This window comes from Talpa occidentalis, unplaced genomic scaffold (genome assembly GCF_014898055.3).
Source record: "Talpa occidentalis isolate TD23 unplaced genomic scaffold, MPIMG_talOcc4v2.1 talOcc4.17, whole genome shotgun sequence".
NCBI classification, from domain to species: domain Eukaryota; kingdom Metazoa; phylum Chordata; class Mammalia; order Eulipotyphla; family Talpidae; genus Talpa; species Talpa occidentalis.
Genome location: NW_023601754.1, coordinates 20,908,197 through 20,929,889, shown reverse-complemented (window position 1 = coordinate 20,929,889; position 21,693 = coordinate 20,908,197). Strand labels below are relative to the sequence as shown.

At 40.0% G+C, this 21,693-nt stretch overlaps 1 protein-coding gene across 2 annotated transcripts; it reads left to right on the top strand.

The window, feature by feature from the left end:
• Window positions 1-15: 15 nt before the first annotated feature.
• Window positions 16-20,968, top strand: CNEP1R1 (CTD nuclear envelope phosphatase 1 regulatory subunit 1). 2 transcript variants are annotated; one of them, XR_008552453.1, is made up of 7 exons: window positions 16-117; window positions 1,282-1,353; window positions 6,202-6,275; window positions 9,266-9,375; window positions 9,496-9,550; window positions 13,011-14,701; window positions 15,993-20,968. XR_008552453.1 is itself a non-coding variant. In XM_037516293.2 (6 exons), exons 1-6 carry the CDS (start codon window positions 93-95, stop codon window positions 13,050-13,052), a joined length of 378 nt encoding a protein of 125 aa, XP_037372190.1. In that variant the 5' UTR covers window positions 16-92; the 3' UTR covers window positions 13,053-15,717. The 2 variants fall into 2 exon arrangements, 1 of the variants encoding a protein (XP_037372190.1); XM_037516293.2 differs by lacking the exon at window positions 15,993-20,968 and having other exon boundaries at window positions 13,011-15,717.
• Window positions 20,969-21,693: the final 725 nt, after the last annotated feature.

The window sequence follows — 21,693 nt, the reverse complement described above, 5'->3', positions numbered from 1 at the left end:
TTGGAGGTGGGAGTTGTCGCTGCGGGCCGGGCGGGGGCCGCGGGGCTGCGATGCGGACGGGCCCGCGGCGGTGACCGGAGCTGCCGCCCGACATGAACTCGCTGGAGCAGGCGGAAGGTAGGGCGGGCCTCCGGGGCGCCCCGGCGCGTCCCGGGCTCCTCCCGGAAGCCGGAGGGACCGGAATCGCGGGGACCCCGCCCCGGGGCGCGGAGGCCGCGGAGCGTGGACTGACCGGCCCGGAGCCTGCGGGGCGCGGGGGCCGGTCCCGGGGCCAAAGGGCAGCGGGACCCGGCTGGGCGCTGGTTCCGGCGCGCGCGGCCCGGGCGGGGCGCCCCCGGCCGAGACTGAGGCTCCCTGCATGTTTTTATTCATTAGGGGACGGTGTGCACGTCGTGCGTTGGGCTGTGCCGGTTGGCTTTATCTTTACTTTATTCTGCTAAGCCCTCGGGCTGCAGCCCCAGTTTCTTCCGTGGGTTTTGGTGACTGCGGGGTCAGGGAGAACCTCTCGATCTCCCTTTGGAAGTTTGAAAAACGCGATTGTGGAAATGATACCCCCACCTTGCTCGTGCAGGACGTGCCCGGGGCCACGGACTCACCTGTGACCCGGACTCACCTGTGACACGGACTCACCTGTGTCGAGAGGGGGGGTGAGGGCGTGGCTGCGCCCCCGGGGGTCAGGCCGGACCGAAAGCTTAGGGAGTGATTAAATGTCAGGAGCAGAAATCGGAATTGGGCAACTGCATTCAGACAGACCTCGCAGACTGGGAGGTTCACCAAATACACCGTGAATGGGGAATCACTGGTTCCAGTAGGAAGAGAAAATCGAACTGATTGTGATCGTTGTATCTGCAGCCTCCAAAATTCAAGCTTTTGGCGCGGACTGAGGCTACTGACGATTTTCTGCCTACCTTTTTTTAAAAAACCTTTTTAAAAATATATATATAATTTGTTTATATTTTACATGGTTTTTCATTTTTGTACAGTGTTTCCTTTCTCTTCTCTGATGTAGTCCCCACAGAAGTCCCACCATCACCCGTTCAACGTTCCTTTTAATGAAACTTCTAAAAATGTACCAGATAGTCTCCTGATACGTGAAATCAGGATTAAAGAAACCCAATATTTCTATCAAGTGTTGAAGCTGTCTTTGTAAACTAAACAGTGTAGGGATACTTGTAAGTTGTTATGTAAGAGCAGTAAGTCAGTATGGAAAGTTTCATCTATTGTTAGTAGACTTGAACTAGTAAGAAAGACTAATTAGAAACTTGAAATCTTTGTACCTAGATCTCAAGGCTTTCGAGAGGAGACTTACTGAATATATTCATTGTTTGCAACCTGCTACTGGCCGTTGGAGAAGTAAGTTCCTGAAATATTCTTTAAGAGAAAGCAAAACTATTGATGCTTTTATCTCTGCATTGCAGTGGTATGCTATTATGTGTAAGTTTTGGTTAACAAATGCTTGCTTTACCTAAACTATAAGACTTCTTTTACTTTTGAAAGCCTTGTTAATTATTTAACATTGTAAACAATGTTATATAAGAAAATTTTAAAAAGAAATGTAGTATGATTCGTTTTAGGGGTTTTTGTTTAAGCTTATTTTTTGTTAAATATTATAACTTTGGGGAAAAGTATACATAATAAAAATTTCAATAACCTGTTTAGTGTTCTTACAATTTGCCTACAAACTATTAAAATAAAGTTTCACTAAGAAAAATGATTTTTAATGTATACTTGCAAAGTTTATGAAATTACTTAGTGGATTTTATTTTTTTATTAATTTTTTTAAAGATTTATTTATGCATACAAGAACTGGGGTGTAGGCCAGAGGTGTGGGAGTTGAGAGGATTCACCAGAGAGAGAGTGGGGAGCAGAACAGGCAGATCTACTGAGATACACTGCTGAGGGGAGCAGCGGGCAAGACAGAAGAAGTCTGCTGCATCATGTGGGTAGCTCTCTGCCTGGGGATCAAACTCATGATGCAGTGACTGTTGATAGCATGATAGTGCTGAGACTTTAACCCCTGTACCACCAGGGAGGCCCTCTTAGTTGATTTTAACAGGACATAATTGTGCTTCTTTGGAGCGTGAGCCAGAAAAAAAAATTATATTCTTACTGTAAGAAATCCATATTCATGATTTGAAGAAACTATGATTGCTCCCTCCATGGATGTATGTGTGTCTATGTATTTGTATATGATGTGTGTAGACATGTGTATTGTATATATATATATAAATCATACATATGGACCTCGCTGGTAGCGCAAGGGGTTAAGACAGCCCGTCCACAGCCTATGCAGCATGAGTTCGATCCCTGGCTGGCCGGGGAGCAATCCACGTGGTCAAGCAGACCTCTCCTGTCTCACCCACTGCTCCACTTAGCAGTATACTTTGGTCACTCTGCCTGTTCTGTTCCCCATTCTGTCTCCGGTAAATCCTCTCACCCCCAGCATCTCTGGCCTGTACCCCAGCTCTTGTACACATGAATAAATAAATCTTAAAAAAAAAATCACACATAAATGAAGTACAGAAAAATATACAAGGGAAGACATCAGCAAACAAAATGTTTTCCTAATTTATTTTGTGACCAATCTTAATTTTTGGATGTTCATTGTTAAAATTCAATTTCTGCCCAGAAGGAATATAATAACACACAGATGGGACATGCTCTCTTTAGAGTATAACTCAGTTTGTGGGCCCAGAAGAGAACTATGGAAGTTGCAGATATTTTCTGTGTCAGGATTGTTTTGTTGATTTTTTTTTTCTATTTTTTTTTTTTTAAAGATTTATTTATTTATTTATTTTATACAAGCACTGGGTACAGTCAGAAGCACGGGAGGGTGAGAGAATTCACCAGAGCCAGAGCGGGGAGCAGAGCAGGCAGAAGGACCGAAGTACACTGCTGAGGGGAGCAGCGGGCGGCAGAAGAGATCTGCGCACCATGTGGGACCCTCCTCCGGTGGCCTGGGAGCAGCCAGGGATTGAACTGGCGCTGCAGAGGCTGCGGGCAGCTTTGCAACCCAGCGCTCAATCGCTGTGCCACTGGGGAGGCCCTGTTTTGTTTATTTTTTATTAAATCTTTTTGCAGTTTTTTGTGTTGTTGTTGTTGTTTTGTAGCGTTTTAATTATATGCGGTGAGAATTCTAATTGGTCATAATTCACAAGTAATGATTTTCTCAGGGTCCCTTGCTAACCTAAGAATTACCCTACAAACCTTGTTTTTCTGTTAACTGAGAGTCTTTTATGATGTGTATGATGCAGTGCTTTTGTACAGAATGTAATGTTACAGATTTTTTCTCCACTCATGGTCTCAGCACTTACATATAAATTAGCATGGTTAATGTAGCCATCAATGTGCGTATGTAAGAGCCTCTCTCTTGGGTTTGCTTTTGCTTTATTTAAAAAAAAAAAACAAAACCTAGGGGACCACCCTGGTGTCACAAGGGGTTAAGTCAGCGCTATGAAGCTATCAGCAGCCACTGCAGCACGAGTTCGAGCCCCAGCCAGGGAGCTACCCACATGGCCCGGCAGACCTCTCCTGCCTTACTCGCTGCTCCCCTCAGCAGTGTATTTCAGTAGCTCTACCTGTTCTGTTCCCCGCTCTGTCTCTGGTGAAGCTTCTTCCCCCCACCTCTGCCCCCGCATCTCTAGCCTACACACCAGCTTTTGTATGCATAAATAAATAAATCTTTTTTAAAAACTATACCATAATACTTTATTTATTTATTTATTAAAGATTTATTTATTTATGCATGCAAAAGCTGGGGTACAGGCCAGAGGTGTGAGGGGTGAGAGGATTCACCAGAGACAGAGTGGGGAGCAGAACAGGCAGATCTACTGAAATACACTGCAAAGGGGAATAGTGGGTGAGACAGGAGAGGTCTGCTGCGCCATGTGGGTAGCTCCCTGGCTGGCTGGGGATCGAACTCATGCTACAGAGGCTGCAGATATTTCATAGGTTGCGTCTTAACCCCTTGGGCCACCAGGGAGGCTGCATAATACTTTTTTTAATACTAGTATATTTTGTATTAGAAATATAAAATTAGAAGAAATGGAGTCAGTTCGTCTTTGAGCTCAGAACATAATTTTAAAATTTTTTTCCTATAATCAAATACCTAAAATGAGATTTTTCTGTGATCTGCCTCTTCTAAAAGTACATCACCAGGAATTCTAAATAATTGAACTTCTACTGTGTTCCACTAAGAGTAATTTCATAACCTTCGCAAGTATACATTAAAAATCATTTTTCTGGGCCTCCCTGATGGCGCAGCGGTTGAGCGCTGGGTTGCGGCCTCCGTGGCGCTGGTTCGATCCCCGGCTGCTCCCTGGCCACCGGAGGAGGGTCCCACATGGCGCGCAGACCTCTCCTGCCGCCCGCTGCTCCCCTCAGCAGTGTACTTCGGTCCTTCTGCCTGCTCTGCTCCCCGCTCTGCCTCTGGTGAATTCTCTCACCCTCCTGCGCTTTTTTTTTTTTTTTTTTTTAAAGATTTATTTATTTATTTAAACAAGCTCCGGGTACAGTCAGAAGCGCGGGAGGGTGAGAGAATTCACCAGAGCCAGAGGGGAGAGCAGAGCAGGCAGAAGGACCGAAGTACACTGCTGAGGGGAGCAGCGGGCGGCAGGAGAGGTCTGCGCGCCTTGTGGGACCCTCCTCTGGTGGCCGGGGAGCAGCCGGGGATCGAACCGGCGCTGCAGAGGCTGCGGGCAGCTTGGCAACCCAGCGCTCAACTGCTGCGCCACCGGGGAGGCCCCCGCGCTTCTGACTGTACCCAGTGCATGTATAAACAAAACAAACAAATAAATAAAAAACATGCCTCTATAAAAAAATAAATTTAAAAAATCATTTTTCTTAGTAAAACTTGATTTTAATAGTTTGTAGGCAAATTTTAAGAAAACAAAACAGGCTACATTTAGAGAATGTCCACATCCCAGGTATCCCTGGTGGTCTAGGGGTTAAGTCTTGGCACTCTCACTGCTAAGGTCTAAGTTCGATCCCCGCCAGGGAGCTAACCCCATATATGGCACTGTAGACCTCGCCTATCTTGCCCACTACTCCCCTTAACAGCGTATTTTTGTAAATCCCCCTGTCCTGCTCCCTACTCTGTCTCTGGTGAAACCTCTCAACACCACCACCACCACCCACACACACACACACCCCACTCTGGCCTACACCCTAGTTCTAAACTAAAACAAACAAAAAAGAATGTCCACATCCCAATTGAAAGACAAGTAGCTGTCCTGATACCCAGAATATTAAAGTATTGGTTCCCATTTTCTAAATTTATTTTCAGTAGTATCATTTTTTTAAGTTTTAGTGAGAGCTGTTTACAATTTCTAAAGTAATTATAGCTTAGTGGGTAGAAAGAAACGTTTTCTAAGTTCTACCATCATTAATTTTTACTTTAACCTTCCTTTAAGTCCCTTAAAGAAAATGTAACACTTACCATTGCACTCCATACTTCCTAACATTGATCTTTGTTTAATTCAATAGCAGGCAGTTGTCTGCAAGACAAAATCCTCTAGTCAGAATTCTCTCTGCGTTCATAAAGAAGTATTTGTTTTTATTTTCTTTAGAGATAAAAGCATTTTTTTTAATTTATAAGATTTGCAAAATCAGCACAAAGTATATTGAAAATTACATAACATAGAATCTTATTAAAGTCTTAACCTTGATTCATTACTCTCCATAAATTCTTTTTTTTTTTTTTTTTTTTTTTTAAGATTTATTTATTTATTTATACAAGCACTGGGTACAGTCAGAAGGACAGGAGGGTGGGAGAATTCACCAGAGCCAGAGCGGGGAGCAGAGCAGGCAGAAGGACCGAAGTACACTGCTGAGGGGAGCAGCGGCCATGTGGGACCCTCCTCCGGTGGCCGGGGAGCAGCCGGGGACCAAACCGGCGCTGCAGAGGCTGCGGGCAGCTTCGCAACCCAGCGCTCAACCACTGCGCCACCGGAGAGGTCCTTCTCCATAAATTCTTAACTAGAGTAATAAGGGGTGGGGGAGATAGTATTATTCTCAATTACTAAGGGTTACAGTATTTAAGAGAATTCCTCAAAGTCATGTGGCAAATCTAACTTGAGCCAAGTGCATTTTCATTTAATAAAGTGCTGCATTCTTTAGCTGGTATTTATGAGGAACTGGCAGTAATGGTATCAAATATTAAGAGCTTATTTCCTTGCTAATTTACTGTTTATCTTTCATCAGTGCTTCTTATAGTGGTATCTGTCTGTACAGCTACTGGTGCCTGGAACTGGTTAATAGATCCCGAGACACAAAAGGTAGAAGTTTTGATTTGAAATCTTTTATGATTAAATTAGATAATGGATATAGTAGAGTAGCGCTTTGTTCATTGATTCATTTTTACATGGTATTATTGTTATTGATTATTTTATTAAAAATATACCTTATATTAATTTGTCTAAGAAAACTTTGGGTGTTGTAAATTAAGTGTCTTTACAGGAAAAAAATTATGAAATATTACTTCACTTACATTTTCATTCATTTCTGAATTTATAATTTTTTTATTTCATTATTATATTGCTTGGTCTGAACATTGTTTTTATTTTGCTTTGTTTACTTAGCTTCATTAGTACCAGTTTTTAAAAACTATAACATTTTCTTCTATGAATTAGCTCTCTGAATACCTTTCCTCATCCCATAAAGCTTATGAGCAAATATAAAATAGCAAAATAAAAATGTCAAGGCCAGAATAAAACAGATTTGACTAGGAAGTCAAATCCAGGAAGTCGAGTCACTGATGTGGGCCATGTGGGCTGGAACAATAGTCATTATCGAGTTAGAATTAGTCTCTGAGTTACCTAATCAATAAAGTCATAGTCATTTCCGTGGCTTTCATTGTCTGTGAAGAAAATATATGTAAAAGTCCTTAAGCTAGCAAAGTTTTCCTTTTTCAGCACATATCTCAAAAAATTTCCTGCCTGAAGTTTAATATAGGAAATACTTGAGAGATCTCCCATTGGGCACTGTCCAAGAAAATCCTCATACCAAATGCAATAACAGATTTCATAAGGTTATTTCTTGAAGCATCCTTTGATGAAATCTAATAGGATGCTTCTCAGTTTTCTCTTTCTATTAATTTGTGCCTTAATTTCAAACTCAGACTTGTGTTGAAGAAGTAGTGGTCTCCAGTTTTTTTCCTCCATTGCAGCTTTCTTTAGGTAGTAATTGATAATTGTAATTTTCACACAAATTTAAAAAAAAAAAACCCACTCCCCATTTTTAGACTGCAATTAGGTAGATTATTTCCAGTAGTTTATTTACAACCTCTGAAGTTATACAGAAAAAAAACTAGTGGCAACTGAAACAGCCTGGGGTTTGTTTAGCACAGTCTCCCTGATTTTATCCACTGGGGTAGAGACATAAAAGGATCGGGGGCAGGGGAGGTTGGTGGTAGAATTTTATGTTAATAGAGGATGTTTTATGGCAGATAAGAAACTCACCTGTGTATTCATTTATAAAAGTCTGATCTTAAGGTTGCACTTGGTGCTCATCTTTAGGGGAAGAGTGGAGGAAGCTGGTAAGGAGATTGAAAAAGATCTATCTTGGGAAATGAATCTGACTTCTAATTGGGAAAAAATATAAGCTGATTTCAGCTAGTTGAGATCTTAATAAAACACAGAATTAAATGTAATTTGAAATAGGCCCAAAACTCTGTAGTTAATAAAATTTTCTAAATTAGGTGAGAATATAACTATTAGCCTAAGGGTTGACTCTCTATATTTCATTATTTAATAACCTCAAATCTGACAAGAGTTTGAAACAGCAATTGTGTCTGTGGCAAGAGCTGCAAATTCAAAGGCCGGTAGCTAGATGGGTGAACCCTAGGAGAGAAGGGAGATGGCGAACGGGAAAGTACATGAAAACCCTGAATGAATAAAGGGCAGAACTGCAGTTTGGATTTGTAGCCAGTTGTTGCTGTGGAGGAAGGAAGGCTGATACTGATAGATCTAATTAAAATTAAAATGTATAACACTGTATGTGATAATGTTTTCCACACCACATAAAGCACAGCTGGCCTGTGGGATTAAGCTGTCCTCAATGATATTAAGAAGACATCCTTCTAGAATATTAACCTTTCTTCGAGATCTGTCTCATCCTTGTGGGAACTTCTCTCCTAAGGTTTTCTGCCTCTCATTTCCTTGCTTGACAAATTTATTTGACTAGAACTGTGCTGGGTTACCTACTTGGTGCTTTCCATAAATTTAGTTCTCTGTTCTACACACATGCAGCTTTGGTTTGAGAGTGGAGTGCAGGTGCCTTAGCTTGATTCTGTTGCTTCCAGCTAGTTACTGGTCCATTTGATTTCTTTTTCCAAACTCTTAATTATTGTCTTGTCTGTTTCTACATCCCTACCCCCTGGTAGTTTGACTTCCATGCCTACCTACTCTTCTTTCAGTACTGCACCCTTGTCCCTCTACATATTCCTAGAATTGTTTGTTGTCCTGTTTTCTGCTGTCATCTGATGCCCAGAACTGAAATTAGATTTAACTTAATTTGTTTAATTTGTTTTTCTTGAACTCTGGTTCTTTATGGGTAGCCATTAAACCATTTTTCCCTGCTGGACTGTACTGTGGCCGCCTAAGTCTGAATAACCTCAAAACCAAACTTATTTTTTACATCTGCAGGAAGAAACGTTGATGTTAGAGCTGAGTCTTAGAAGGGTTTGTAGCAGATGTTGAGGAGAAAGACCAGCGCAGTCGCAGGAGAAGTGTGACTACAGGCAGGTTGTGCGTGGCAGTTTGCCCAGCTCTTAAGGAAGCTTTTTAAAAGGGAAAGTAACTAGATTACGTTTGACTTGTGTTTTCACTGAGATCAGAGGCCTTAACTTTAACAATATTTATTTATCTTTTATGTTTGCCAAGTGGGTGTTTCAGATATTGGGAGAACATTGATGCACAAGGCAGAGCCCTGCTCTCATGGAGCTTACAGTCTTATGCGTTCTAGATTGCTTCTTACTGGGGAGGGTTCAGTACATATTTTTGGTTGGTTGGTTTTTTGAATATAGGGATGAATTTGTAATGATTCAAGTATTTGAAATGAATGGAAGAAGTATTGCCACGCAGAAGATATAAAATATTACACCATTATTTGTACAGTGTAGCGGTACAGAAAGCTAGAATTTTTGGAAATCTTCAAATCTTCATAGTTTAGATTATTAAAATGTTATTTATCTTCAGGAGTGGGAGTATATAGATATCAGTATTCTAAGATTTTTAACATTTTCTTATTTCAAATTCTTCTTTTACAGGTGTCCTTCTTCACATCACTATGGAATCATCCTTTTTTCACCATTAGCTGTATCACTCTGATAGGCTTGTTCTTTGCTGGAATACACAAGAGAGTAGTTGCACCGTCAATGTATCCTTTACCACAGATTTTTATTTTCTAAACTAAGTGAAAGCACCTTCTCAATGATGTAGATGTTGTTAAAAACTTACTCTTGAAATGATATATTTTCCTTTGACCACGTTTATTCAGTATAGCAGCTCGATGTAGAACTGTATTAGCAGAGTATAATATGTCTTGTGATGATGTAAGTATTTTTCTTAGTAGAAAATTATAGATGTGTGAAAGTACTGACATGTTTAGATTTATGCAAAGCAATTATTAACTATAAAATGTCTCCTTAGAATTAATAGCGGGGTTATACCTTATACCATTGATTCTAAGACACCCCTTTTTTTTTTTTTTACATTTTAACATCTCTGAAATTGTGCATCTATCAGTGGTGTCTTATAATTAAATTAGTGGAGTTGACAGTTGAATCTTTTTTTTTTTTTAAAGATTTATTTGTTTATTTATTTATACAAGCACTGGGTACAGTCAAAAGCACGGGAGGGTGAGAGAATTCACCAGAGCTAGAGCGGGGAGCAGAGCAGGCAGAAGGACCGAAGTACACTGCTAAGGGGAGCAGTGGGCGGCAGGAGAGGTCTGCGCACCATGTGGGACCCTCCTCCGGTGGCCGGGAAGCAGCTGGGTATTGAACCGGTGCTGCAGAGGTCGCGGGCAGCTTCGTAACCCAGTGCTCAACCGCTGCGCCACCAGGGAGGCCCAGTTTAGGATCACATTGCATCTTGTAATCGAAACCATCATAGAGTCATTGAGATGCAGTGGTCCTTAATGGCTAAAAATGACTCAGTGGGTGTTGATTTTGCAAACTACTATTTTTCTGATGTTCTTCTGAATGTAGGATCTATATAGAGCCTTAGGAATGTTAAGTAGCTAATGTATCTGTGTATTATAAGGATATTGCACAGTTTTGATTGGTAGCTTCTATTTTGGTTTATCTACAGAAGATTTTTTTTTTAATTTATTTTTATTATTATTTTTTTAAAGATTTATTTATTTATTTATACAAGCACTGGGTACAGTCAGAAGCACAGGAAGGTGAGAGAATTCACAGGAGCCAGAGCAGGGAACAGAACAGGCAGAAGGACCAAAGTACACTGCTGAGGGGAGCAGCGGGCGGCAGGAGAGGTCTGCGCGCCATGTGGGACCCTCCTCCGGTGGCCGGGGAGCAGCCGGGGATAGAACCAGCACTGCAGAGGCTGCGGGCAGCTTCACAACCCAGTGCTCAACTGCTGCGCCACCGGGGAGGCCCAGTTTTCATTGTTCTTTTAAAAACCTATGTGCATGCCTCATGACCTAGCCATTCTGCTGCTTTCTGTCTGGGGGAGGGGGGTGCAGGGAGTATCATTATACATGCAGTCAAGGAGGCAATCACAAGGTTTATTGCAAAGTCTTTTGCAGTAGTGAAAAAATGGAAATATTTTCATGTTTCACAAGGAGGGAGGAGTGGATGGTAAAATAGAACACAGCACTACCTCTCAATGGGAAACCAAGAATAGATCTATCGATATAAATATGGACATGGAAGAATCTCCATGGATCATGTTAGGTGCAAAAGGTATGTTACCAAACAAAATGCTCAGTTTGGTAACATTTCAGTTTTATTTTATCTAATTAATTTTTGAAGATTTATTTATGTATGCATAGAAGAGCTGGAGTGTAGGTCAGAGGTTGGGGTTGGGGGCAGGTTAGAAGATTCATCAGAGACAGAGTGAGGGGCAGAACAGGCAGATCTAATGAAATACACTGCTGAGGGAAGCAGCAGGAGAGACAGGAAGGTCTGCGCCATGTGGATTAGCTCCCTGGCAAGGGATCGAACTCATGCTGCAGTGGCTGCGGATAGCTTCATAGTGCTGAGACTTAACCCCTTGTGCCACCAGGGAAGCCCCTATTTTTTTATTTTAAGATTTATTTATTTATGCATACAAGAACTGGGTGTAGGCAGGTGGGGGGGCCAGGATTCACCAGAGACAGAGTGGAGAGCAGAACAGGCAGATTGACTGAAGTACACTGCTGAGACGAGCAGCAGGGGAGACAGGAGAGGTTTGCGCCATGTAAATTCCCTAGAATTTAACCAAAAGTTAAGTGAAAGTGAGAACAGAGAGGTAACCAGAATCTTGACAGCTCTTTTCACTTGAGGATAGTAATAAAATATGTTCATTAAAACAACTAGAATCTTAACAACCTAAGATAATCACCTTGTTTTACATTTTGTTGTATAGTCTTACTTTTTTAACAAGAAGGATGTTATAGATTTTTCAGTTGTGCTTCTTTGACCCAGTGTTAGGATTTTAAGCCACCATTTATTGGACAGTGATCATTTGTGAGGTCCTCAATCTATTCACCCTCATTATCTCAATTAAGGCCTTTCATTTTTTTAAAATTACATATTTTCCCATTTTATGGATGCATCACAATTTAATCCCCTATTGTACATAGTTTCCATACTTCATGTTACATATGTGTTCTCTACTAAAACTTAAACTCCATGAGGACAAGGACTTCATCTAGTTTGTTATTGCACCCCTAGCTTTTCCCACAAGATCTGTTGTGTGAGAATATTAATAAACCTCATACATACCTCTTTATACTCAAATCTGGTTTCCCTCAGATAATTTTTTATTACTATTTTTTTAAAGATTTTATTTTTTATTTGTACATTAGCAGGGGTACAGGCCAAAGGCGTGGAAGGGTGAGAGGAGTCGCCAGAGACAGAGTGGGGAGCAGAACAGGCAGACAGACTGAAAGCACTGCTGAGGGGAGCAGCGAGCACGACAGGAGAGGTCTGCCCACGCCATGTGGGAATCTCCCTGGCCGGCCAGGAATCAAATCCATGCTGCAGAGGCTGCGGACAGCTTCACAGCGCTGTGCTCAACCCGTTGCATCACCGGGGTGGGCCCCAGATAAATTTTTAGAAGTGGAATTGTTTCAGTCATGAGGCATGTACTGCTTATACTGAACATCAGGATTTTTCATTGGTTTATATTTTTACTTGAGGAAATTAAAGTTTAACATTGGAAAAAATGTTTTTGCTCAAATACATAATTGTTTATGTTTTATAAATGTGGGTAAAGAACAAACTGTCCAAATTGAGATTTTATTTTTATCCAGTGGATTGACTGCTTTGCACAGGAATTCATAAAAAATAGATCATGTGTGCTTTATTTTTTTTTAAAGATTTATTTATTCATTCATACAAGAACCAGGGTACAGGCCAGATGTGGGAGGGTGAGAGGATTCACCAGAGACAGAGCAGGGAACAGAACAGGCAGACCGACAAAATACACTGCTGAGGGGAGCAGCGGGAGAGACAGGAACAGGAGACGTCCACTGCACCATGTGGGTATCTCACCAGCCAGCCGAGACCGAACCCACACTGCAGAGTCTGCGGACAGCTTCACAGCACTGCGCTCAACTGCCTGCGCCACCAGGGGAGGCCCTCGTGTGTGTTTTAAAGTAACAAAATTTAGAAGAAAGCTCCACACAAGGAAAACTTTGAAAATATAATCATAAACTGCTAAGTACAGAGAGCTGTTCTGATAGCCTATGAGTACTCTGTAAAGCATATTAGATAAGTGGTGGTGGTTTAAAGAACTGTGTACTGAACCCCCCTCCCCCCTTTTTTTTTTTTTTTCATTTTTCAGACAGGAAAACTAATTTTGAAACCCAGACCTCACGTTCAATGACAGTCTGCACTCATTGTTATGGGACCTAAAACAGCCTTTCTTCATATAAGTGGTACAGCAAAAAGCCATAAAGGATTCCTTTTACAGTTGGATATGTGAAGGTCATAGCAACAACTGACAAGAAGTGTGCAATATTTACCCAGATTATCTTGATGATGACTCGAATTACCAGTGTTTTGGTACCTCTGATGATCTGTGTTTCAGTATTAGTGTCACTTTAGTACTTCACGTCCTGCAGAGTTTTTGCAGATGAAGTATGTATGTATGTTACTAAGTTAAACTTAGAAACAGAACCTCATCCAGTTTTTATAATGTATTTTTGCAAACTACTGTAAATAGCAAATCAATGCCAATGTTAAAAGAGGGAAATGTTGTGTGGAGTGTGTTCTCCTGCACCAGTATTTCAGGCACATCTGCCTGTCATCTCCACAGCTCTCTCAAACCAGCTATTACGGATAGCTGTGCCTTTCATTCTTAACTCCTCTGTGTTCATCATAATGCAGCAAAAGCATTGGATTGAGCTTAGACTGAGGAAAGCTCATCTCCATTATGTTGTAAGAAATTATAGCTGTTTAGAGAAACAATTTTTGTTAAACCCGATAGTGAACTTCAGCCACTATTGTGATATTTTCCAGTTTCTTGTTTTCATTTAATCTAAATATACTTTTATTTTTTTAATAATTTTAAGAATACTCCAAAGGCTTCTGAAGATACCAGTTTAGTTATAAATTATGTATTGTCTGGGAATTTGATATTCATTGTTTTAGATAATTGGATTTTATGCTGTGGTAGACATGCTGTTATACTAGTATTGCACAGGTGTAACTGATCATCCTCCATCGTAAGGATAACTGGGAGCAGTGCCAGGGACTAGAGTCGACAGTTCTCACTGTTTAGAGTGTTATTGACATACTGTGTATGCATATTAGTCACATGTACTATAATAGCCCTTAAAATTAAACTATTGGAATTGTAAATATTTTAAAGAACTGGAGGTGCCTTTTACCTGTTTATTAGAAGATTTTGAAAAGGTTTAAATTATTTCATGAGCAATCTTTTAAATTTCATTTAACATACAGCTGACAATTCAATAATAGGATGAAAACTTTTTAACAAGGCTACCATTTAACTTAAATGTGTTCATTTGGCTTTCACATGTATAGAATTTTATTCTTTGAACTGCAGCAATAAAACCCTCTGGTCCTAAGAAGTCTTAAGAGGGTATTCTGTGTATTCTGCATTGTTTTATTTTCTGTAAATTTTGTAGGTAAATATGTGCATAAAAAATAAATACTTTATATATAATTAGTGATTGGGCTTTTTTCTTGATTCGTTGTAAGTCTATAACTGAAAAATTTTAAAAACGATTGTGTCAAGTACAGGATAGTTGCAAATGAGATATTTTACTTCAGCTCTGCGTCCAGTAGATCATATTTCAAATAGTAGTTGTACTTACCCAGTTTGTTAGACTATGAGTGCTTTTAATGTGCCTCATTCGTCATTGTCTGATAACATTTGGCTCATAATCAGGAAATGCAGTTTTTCTCAACTTGTGCCTTACAGACTTGGATTGCCAGTTTTCTCCAAGAGTACAAAGCTGAAGTGGGATATTATAGGTCCTTAATCCTTTTTGGAGTCATCAACTACTTGTGAGTATATAATGAAAAGGTTGGATCCTTTCCCCTAAAAAAATATGCCTGTGTATGTACATATATTTTGCATGCACTTGGTGAGAGTTTCAAAGGTTATCTGATGTCAGACTACTTGGAGACCATTGCCTCCACAAGAAAAACTTAGGTTACAGGTACAAATTTTCATAGATTGCAGCAGAACAGTTCATTTAAAAAACAAAGTCTACGCTAGTTGAAAGGTCTAAGGATCCTTGCCAGGCTAGCATTTCTTTGCCCCTCTGCACTATTAGAAAACTGTAATTGAGTGCAATCCTCTAATTTTATAGGTGGGAAAGGTTTTTCTCTTATTCCCCAAGATTTAATGAAGACAACCAACACCAGAACCCAAGTCTCTTGACTCAGGTTGAAAGGATGCTTAGGAGTGTGTACTGAACTTAATTCAAGAGCAATTATAATGTTATGGTTAAGACTAGACTCCTGCCACTGTCTGGATTCAAATCTGCAATCTGCTACTTGTAGTTTTGTAACATTACTCAAATAAGTAAACTTAGTTTCCTTGCTTATAAAATAAGCATAATGCCAATCTCTTAGGTATAGAAAGGTAGAACGCTAAGCTTCCAGCTTTATATCAAGTTAAATGTGTTCATTTGTGTAAGCATTTAAACTGATTGGCTGCAGAGTCAATGCTCAGTAAATCTAAATATGAAAAGTCAAATTGAAAAACAAACCAAAGACCTTCTTGCTAACTTAACCCAAAGGCAACACCTCAGTTGAGATAATCATTAGGAAATTCTGCTTATCTTTTGAATTAGGCAAATACCTGAATACTGGAAAGAAAAGGACTATTTGGCTCTAATGGCAAAGAAACCTAAAAGTGTTTTCTTCTTCTTGGATTATGCTCAGTGCAATAAATCAGAAGACAAAGGAAAAATACCAGATGGTTTCACTTGTAGGAGGAACATAGGGAAACCATACAAGGGATCAGGGGAAAAAAAGACAAAACCAGCAGGCAAATTGTATGTGGGGGACGTTCAGCAGGGGAGGGGAAGGAAGAGGAATCAAAACGGGAGGGGAGAGCACGGAAGTCTGAGGTGACAGTTTGTGGGTATCTTGGTGGTGGTAATTTTATGGGGACAGCACCTGAGAGGAAAAATCAAACATTGTACAAAAATGAACAACAATGTAAAAATATATCAATAAAAACAAAATCAAAAGCATGAAAACAATTTTTCCTCAAGTAACTTCACTGAAAATATTAAGGTTTGTGACTACCTGATAGTGCTTCTTTAGCAGTTTTTTTCTTCTTTAGAACTGGACTCCTAATTGACATTCTGTAGAGACTGAGCTAAGAATCCTAGCTGACAGATAGATGCTCTGCCTTCAACAACTAAAGTGGCTCTGTCGTTTCCTCTCCTGTCGAAAGCATAGAAAGTTGAGGCTCCTTCTTTCAGACTCTTAAACTTCCTATACGCTTTTACATAGGGTAAGTACAATTTCTCTTTTTTTTCCCATTAAAAATAGGGAATATAAGATATGTTTCATCATGGAGCACAAACTTCTTTAGCTCTTATTTTTAAATTTAAGTTACTTTTTACCTCAAATTTTGTCAGTCACTTGTAGCTCTATACCACGTTGGGGGCCCTTATGTGTCCATGCATCACTCACCCTCTGCCAGAACTTTCGTGCCCATATCTTATCTACCCTTCCCCTCTCCCCATTCTCTCTGATAACCCAATTTATTTTCCACAGTCTAAGATTTACTTTTGCTGTGCTTTGCCAGTTTGCGAACACAAACATTTTAAAAACTGATGTTTTTAGTGTATGATTACTATGTCTAGTGAGCGATTGTAAGTCTGATTGTGTGAAAGATAGGAAATAACAGCTATGACCTGAAAGTTTAAGGTGCACTATTCATCACCTTTGTAGACTACGCTTTACGTGGCAGGTGCTGTACCAGGTATTAAAAATGTGTGAGGAAGAATGTTTGCCCTCTCAGAACTTGTCTACTGAGGAATACAGATGGTTGATCAAGCCGTCAGCGTGTGATGAGGTACTGTGAAGGCGTAGGTGTGGGGTTCTGAAGAATCCCACAGAAAGCCGTCCAATCCATGTAAGACTTTCTTAGTCAATCTTACGTAGTTAGTTCCTAAGAGATCTTCAGTGTCCCTGGCAGGGTTGAGAGCCCAGGGGCAGTTCCTGATTGTGGCTGGTATCAATAGGGAAAGAGGGATGAGGCTCAAGGTAGGAACCAAGAGTTGGGAGTTTTGTGAGGGTAGTGACTTAATGGGATTTGACTGACTATGGTGTGAACTGAAGAGACAGGACCTGGGAGGCAGTGGGGAACCGCCACCGTAGTCCAGGTAAGATGGTGCCAGCTGCTGTGCTAACATTCAGGTAGTAGAACCAGAGAAGAGTTTCCGTTTTTATTGAAGTAATGCCGCTTTGCAAACTGTAGATTTCAGCTGCATGATGTAGTTTCTCACCTCAGCAACTGTATCACACCATGTTCACCACCAACCAGTCTCCCCCTTCCCCACTTGCTCTGCCTGCTCCCTTCCCCTCTGGTAACCCATTCTGTTGTCAGAGAAGAGCTTTTGGGAGTCATATGAGTGGCACTTAATGGGGAGCCAAGAAATAGGAGCATAAAGACCACTACTACCACCACCTTTTCCATCCTGTATAATCTCTTCAATAGGAAGAAATAAAGGGTCCAGGATCAGCAATGCTTGGGAACTATTATATCCCCCTCTTCAAGATTCCCTATGCCCCACAGCATACAAAAACTCAAAGTGATACTGCAATAAAGGAACTTGTTTCTGTTTCCTTACTGTGCTGAGCAATACTTAACAATATGCATTGTGTGTATTTGGGTATTTGTCATGGTTTCTGTCTACCCAGCTCTTTTTGGGTACATCTGCTAAGGAATGCCAACCAAATCAGTCTGGCTTCTTCTAGATCAATCCAGAAAGTGTCCCTGATTCCTTTGCATTTGGAGTGTGTGTGGCGGGAGGTAGAGAGGCTGTTTCTGTTCAGTGGCAGGGTGCTTAGTGCTCGATGGTGGCAGCAGTCTTGTCAGCCCAGTTAAAGGGCCTGGGTTTAGGCATTTTTTTTTCTGACAGTTTAGCCTTGAACTGGTCTCTGGACCTCCCAGATAATTCTGTGAAGTACCCATATCCTTTTAATAGTCTGTTCTTTTTAATCAGCCAAAGTCAGTATCTCTTAGTTGCAGTTAAAACTCTGACTGATGGAATATTACACCTGAGTCGAAGGAGCACATTTTGAAGAACTCCTACCTGTGAAAGGGACCAGGGTGCTGCTTCCAGCCAGCGTGAGGTTATCTGCCCTCAGCCTTTGTGTAGTGGACCTCAGCCTGTGTGTAGTGGAAGAGCCCAGGCTGGCAGATCATAGATTCCATTATAGTCCTGGGTCCATTAGCTGCTTGAGCAAGTTACTGATTCTCATTGAACCTTACTTTCCTCACTTGGGCCTGTACTCAGCTCTCTTGCAGAATTGTTTTAAACACACACACATAAATACACACACACACACACCACATACACACACACATCTGCCTTATGGAAATTTCTTATTTACTGTTTGTTTGAATGAATAAATGAATCTTGACTTTTGTATTGAAATTGGGTTCGGACATAAATACACTAAATCAAATTTTCTTACGTAGTTTTGGGCAAGGTTCATAAAATAGAAAGCTAAATGCTAAGCTCTGTAAGCAACAGGGAGATTAAAACTAAGTAATTTGTTTGTAAGCAAATCAAGAGAAGTATATCTGTGTTAGAAGTGGATTTTTAAATTTTAAGTCTTATGCAATTATCAGTATTATTTTTCCTGCTCTAACCTAAAAACCATTAAAAAAAACAACATTGTTACCATGAAAAGTTTTTAACGTGTAAAAGTAGAGAGAACACCCATCTATCACCCATCTGCAATAGTTAGAAACAGGGACATAACCAATCTTCTGTGCACCCTATTTCTTCCTTCCTCACCCTACACAAAGGATTATTTTGTGTTTTTTTGTTTTTTTATTTATTCATGTATACAAGAACCAGGGTACAGGCAGATGTGCGGGAGGGTGAGAGGATTCACCAGAGACAGAACGGGGAACAGAACAGGCAGACTGATGGAAATACACTGCTGAGGGGAGCAGAGGAAGAGACAGGAGAGGTCTGCCATGCCATGTGGGTATCTTCCCCGGCCTGCCAGGATTGAACCCGGCTGCAGAGGCTGCGGACAGCCTCACAGCTGTACTCAACCGCCTGTGCCACCAGGGAGGCCCCACACAAAGGATTATTTTGAAGTAAATATCAAGTATTTCCTCTGTAAATATTCCAGTAAATATCTCCAAAAGATAAGGACTCTTAACAAATACTACTATCACCACCCCCCCAAAAAAAAACCCAGTAATTTCATACCACCAAATATTTAGCTCAAACTTCCCTCATTTGGAAAAACACTAGGGCCTGGGGGAAGGGTTTGTAGAATCCCTATTTCCAGATTTTACCTGTTTATATCTGTGGACACAAGCATATGAATACTTTTTCAATAAATAATGTAGAGCATTGTCATGTGAGCACTACAACTGTCTTTTCAAATATTAACAACACACAAAAATGTGGAATGTAATACAAAAGCACAATGAAAGTTCAGATGAGAGCAGGAGGATTAGAGGGAGAGAGATGCCAGGGAAGAAATTGGAATGTATATGTTCGAATGTATGGAAGATATCAAATATTTTTGGCACATGGAAGAAAAATAATGACTGTTGGGAAACCAGGATTATGAAAAAAAAGCAATTATTAACTCCAAGAAAAATACAAGGTTGCCCAAGAAACCAAGAACTGCCTTCAGAGAATTTCGTGGTCCAGTATATATTTGCGTTATCCTAGTAACTTACCCAGACTTCTGATTTAATCAGAATTATGGCATCATTTTCTTAGGTAAAGGTGAAATGAAGGAAACCTGGTCCTTACCCACCAGGACAAAAAGTCAAGAGAGAATGTATGATAATGACAAATTGGAAAGAGCAGTAGCTTATTGTGTGGAAATATGGAGATAAGAATTGAATGTGTTTACTTCCTAGAGGCTTGGAATTGGGAGAGTAAGGCAAGAGAATGCTGCTCTTCCTTTTATGATGTCCAGGTTGTGTATGCACATCAAGTATTCTTTGCAGTGAGGAAGCTAAATAATGTGTTTGCTAGATACAGTTCATTTCACCAGTGGAGAAACAGGAATAGAGAGATACTGCCTAGTTTGGGATCCCTTGCTCTGCTGTTATATTTATTTTCAGTGTTCCTCTCTTTACCTAGTATTGCCCATTAAAACTTTGATTTCTTTACTAGCTCTTCAGGAAATATCAGCAAGTGCAGAAGTAGGCAGTGTGTTGCAGTTATTACAAGCCCACTCAGGTCTGACTTGTGCAAGGTCAGTCCTCTCTGTCTTTTACAGGTTACCTGCTGTTATGCAAGTAGTTTGTCTTCTCAGTGCCCCAGCCACTGGTCTTGGGCAGCTATTTTCCAATATCTATCACTAGATTAATCATTTCTAAAGTTTCATGTAAATGAAATAATACAATTATGTAGTATAGTAATGCTTACATGTGCCTTTTTTGCCTCAACATAGCTTTCAGCTTTTATTTGTGTTAATATATATACCCTTAATTCATTCTTCTTCTTTTTTGTTTCTCCATTTACTTGTTGCTGGGCATTTGAGTTGTTTCCAGTCTGAGGCTATTATTAATAAAGTTTCTATGAATATTCTTACATAAGTCTGTGGATACATTTACTTTTCTTGGGGATACCTCAGCATATAATTGCAGGGTCATAGATTGGGTCTATGCAACTTTTATATATAAGAAACGGCCACACTTTTCCAAAGTGGTTTCCACATTTTACATTCCCACCAGCAATGTTTGAGAGTTCCTGTTACTATATACCAACTAAAATAAGGAAGACTGACAATACTGGTTTTGGTGAGGTTGTGGAATAACTGGTTGTGTTGATATTTTTATAAATAAGATGACCTGAAAATGTTTTCCTACTCTGATCATAACCATTTGAGTTTTGTTACTTTCCAAAGGTTGGGTGGTTCGATGGGATTTAGGACAGTCCATATTAGTATTTAACCCCACCAAGTACAAATGATTTCTAACCTTGTATTTTAAAATGTTTATTTTAGTCAAACAGCCAACGAGGCAGGCGGTAGTTCTCAAAGATGCTAATATCCTGGCTATACAAAATCAGTCTGGCTTATTTCAAACAATGACCACTAGATGCTAACTTCCTTTTTTAAAAAACCTTTAAAAATATTCCCCATTTGAGGAAATTTTTAACCTGCTGCTACAAAATAAATAATCGAAAGGCTTCATCAGCAATTGGTGTATTTTTTTTTTACTCTTTCTGTTGGTTTTATAAGTGAAATGACAGCTTTAAATGTGATCTTTTTATAGAGAGGCTGTATCTTTTGCAAATAAAATGTATCAGGAACATGGTTCTTCAGAGTTTACATATAACTTTGCAAGTTTTATCACATTTGATACGTTTCCTAAAGTCAATTTGTAAATTATTTATACTATTTGAGAAGAATAAAATCAGCTGTCAGTCATTTAAAAAATGTCCTAATTTGAAAATTTGACAGCTTCTAATTTTGATTTGGTAAGGAAGGCAATGCAGAAGCAGCAATGAGTAGTGCTCATAGTTATTTATAAAATACTGAAGTGATATTAGCCCAATGCTAATAAATAAATAAAATAAAAGAAGTGCTGAAGTAGAATAGTGATTGTTGGATGACCTAAAGCTAGTCCTAACATGCTCAGTTAAAACCAGATGGGGGTCTCACTCATAGCAGGAATTTAAAAAACCTAAATAAGAGACCAGGAAAAAGACTAATCAATACAAAGTAAAAATCAAAATCAACAAGCAACTATAAACCAGAGATACACTATTGGGGGTGTGGGAGGGAGGGAGGGGCGGGGAAAGGAAGGACTAGAGTCAAAA

What these genes read in the sequence shown, in the direction of transcription:
- CNEP1R1 (XM_037516293.2), top strand. Translation starts at nt 93, where the DNA reads ATGAACTCGCTGGAGCAGGCGGAAG. An exon ending in CTCGCTGGAGCAGGCGGAAG is followed by an intron (nt 118 to 1,281) that starts GTAGGGCGGGCC and finishes CTTTGTACCTAG; the next exon opens with ATCTCAAGGCTTTCGAGAGG. An exon ending in TAGATCCCGAGACACAAAAG is followed by an intron (nt 6,276 to 9,265) that starts GTAGAAGTTTTG and finishes CTTCTTTTACAG; the next exon opens with GTGTCCTTCTTCACATCACT.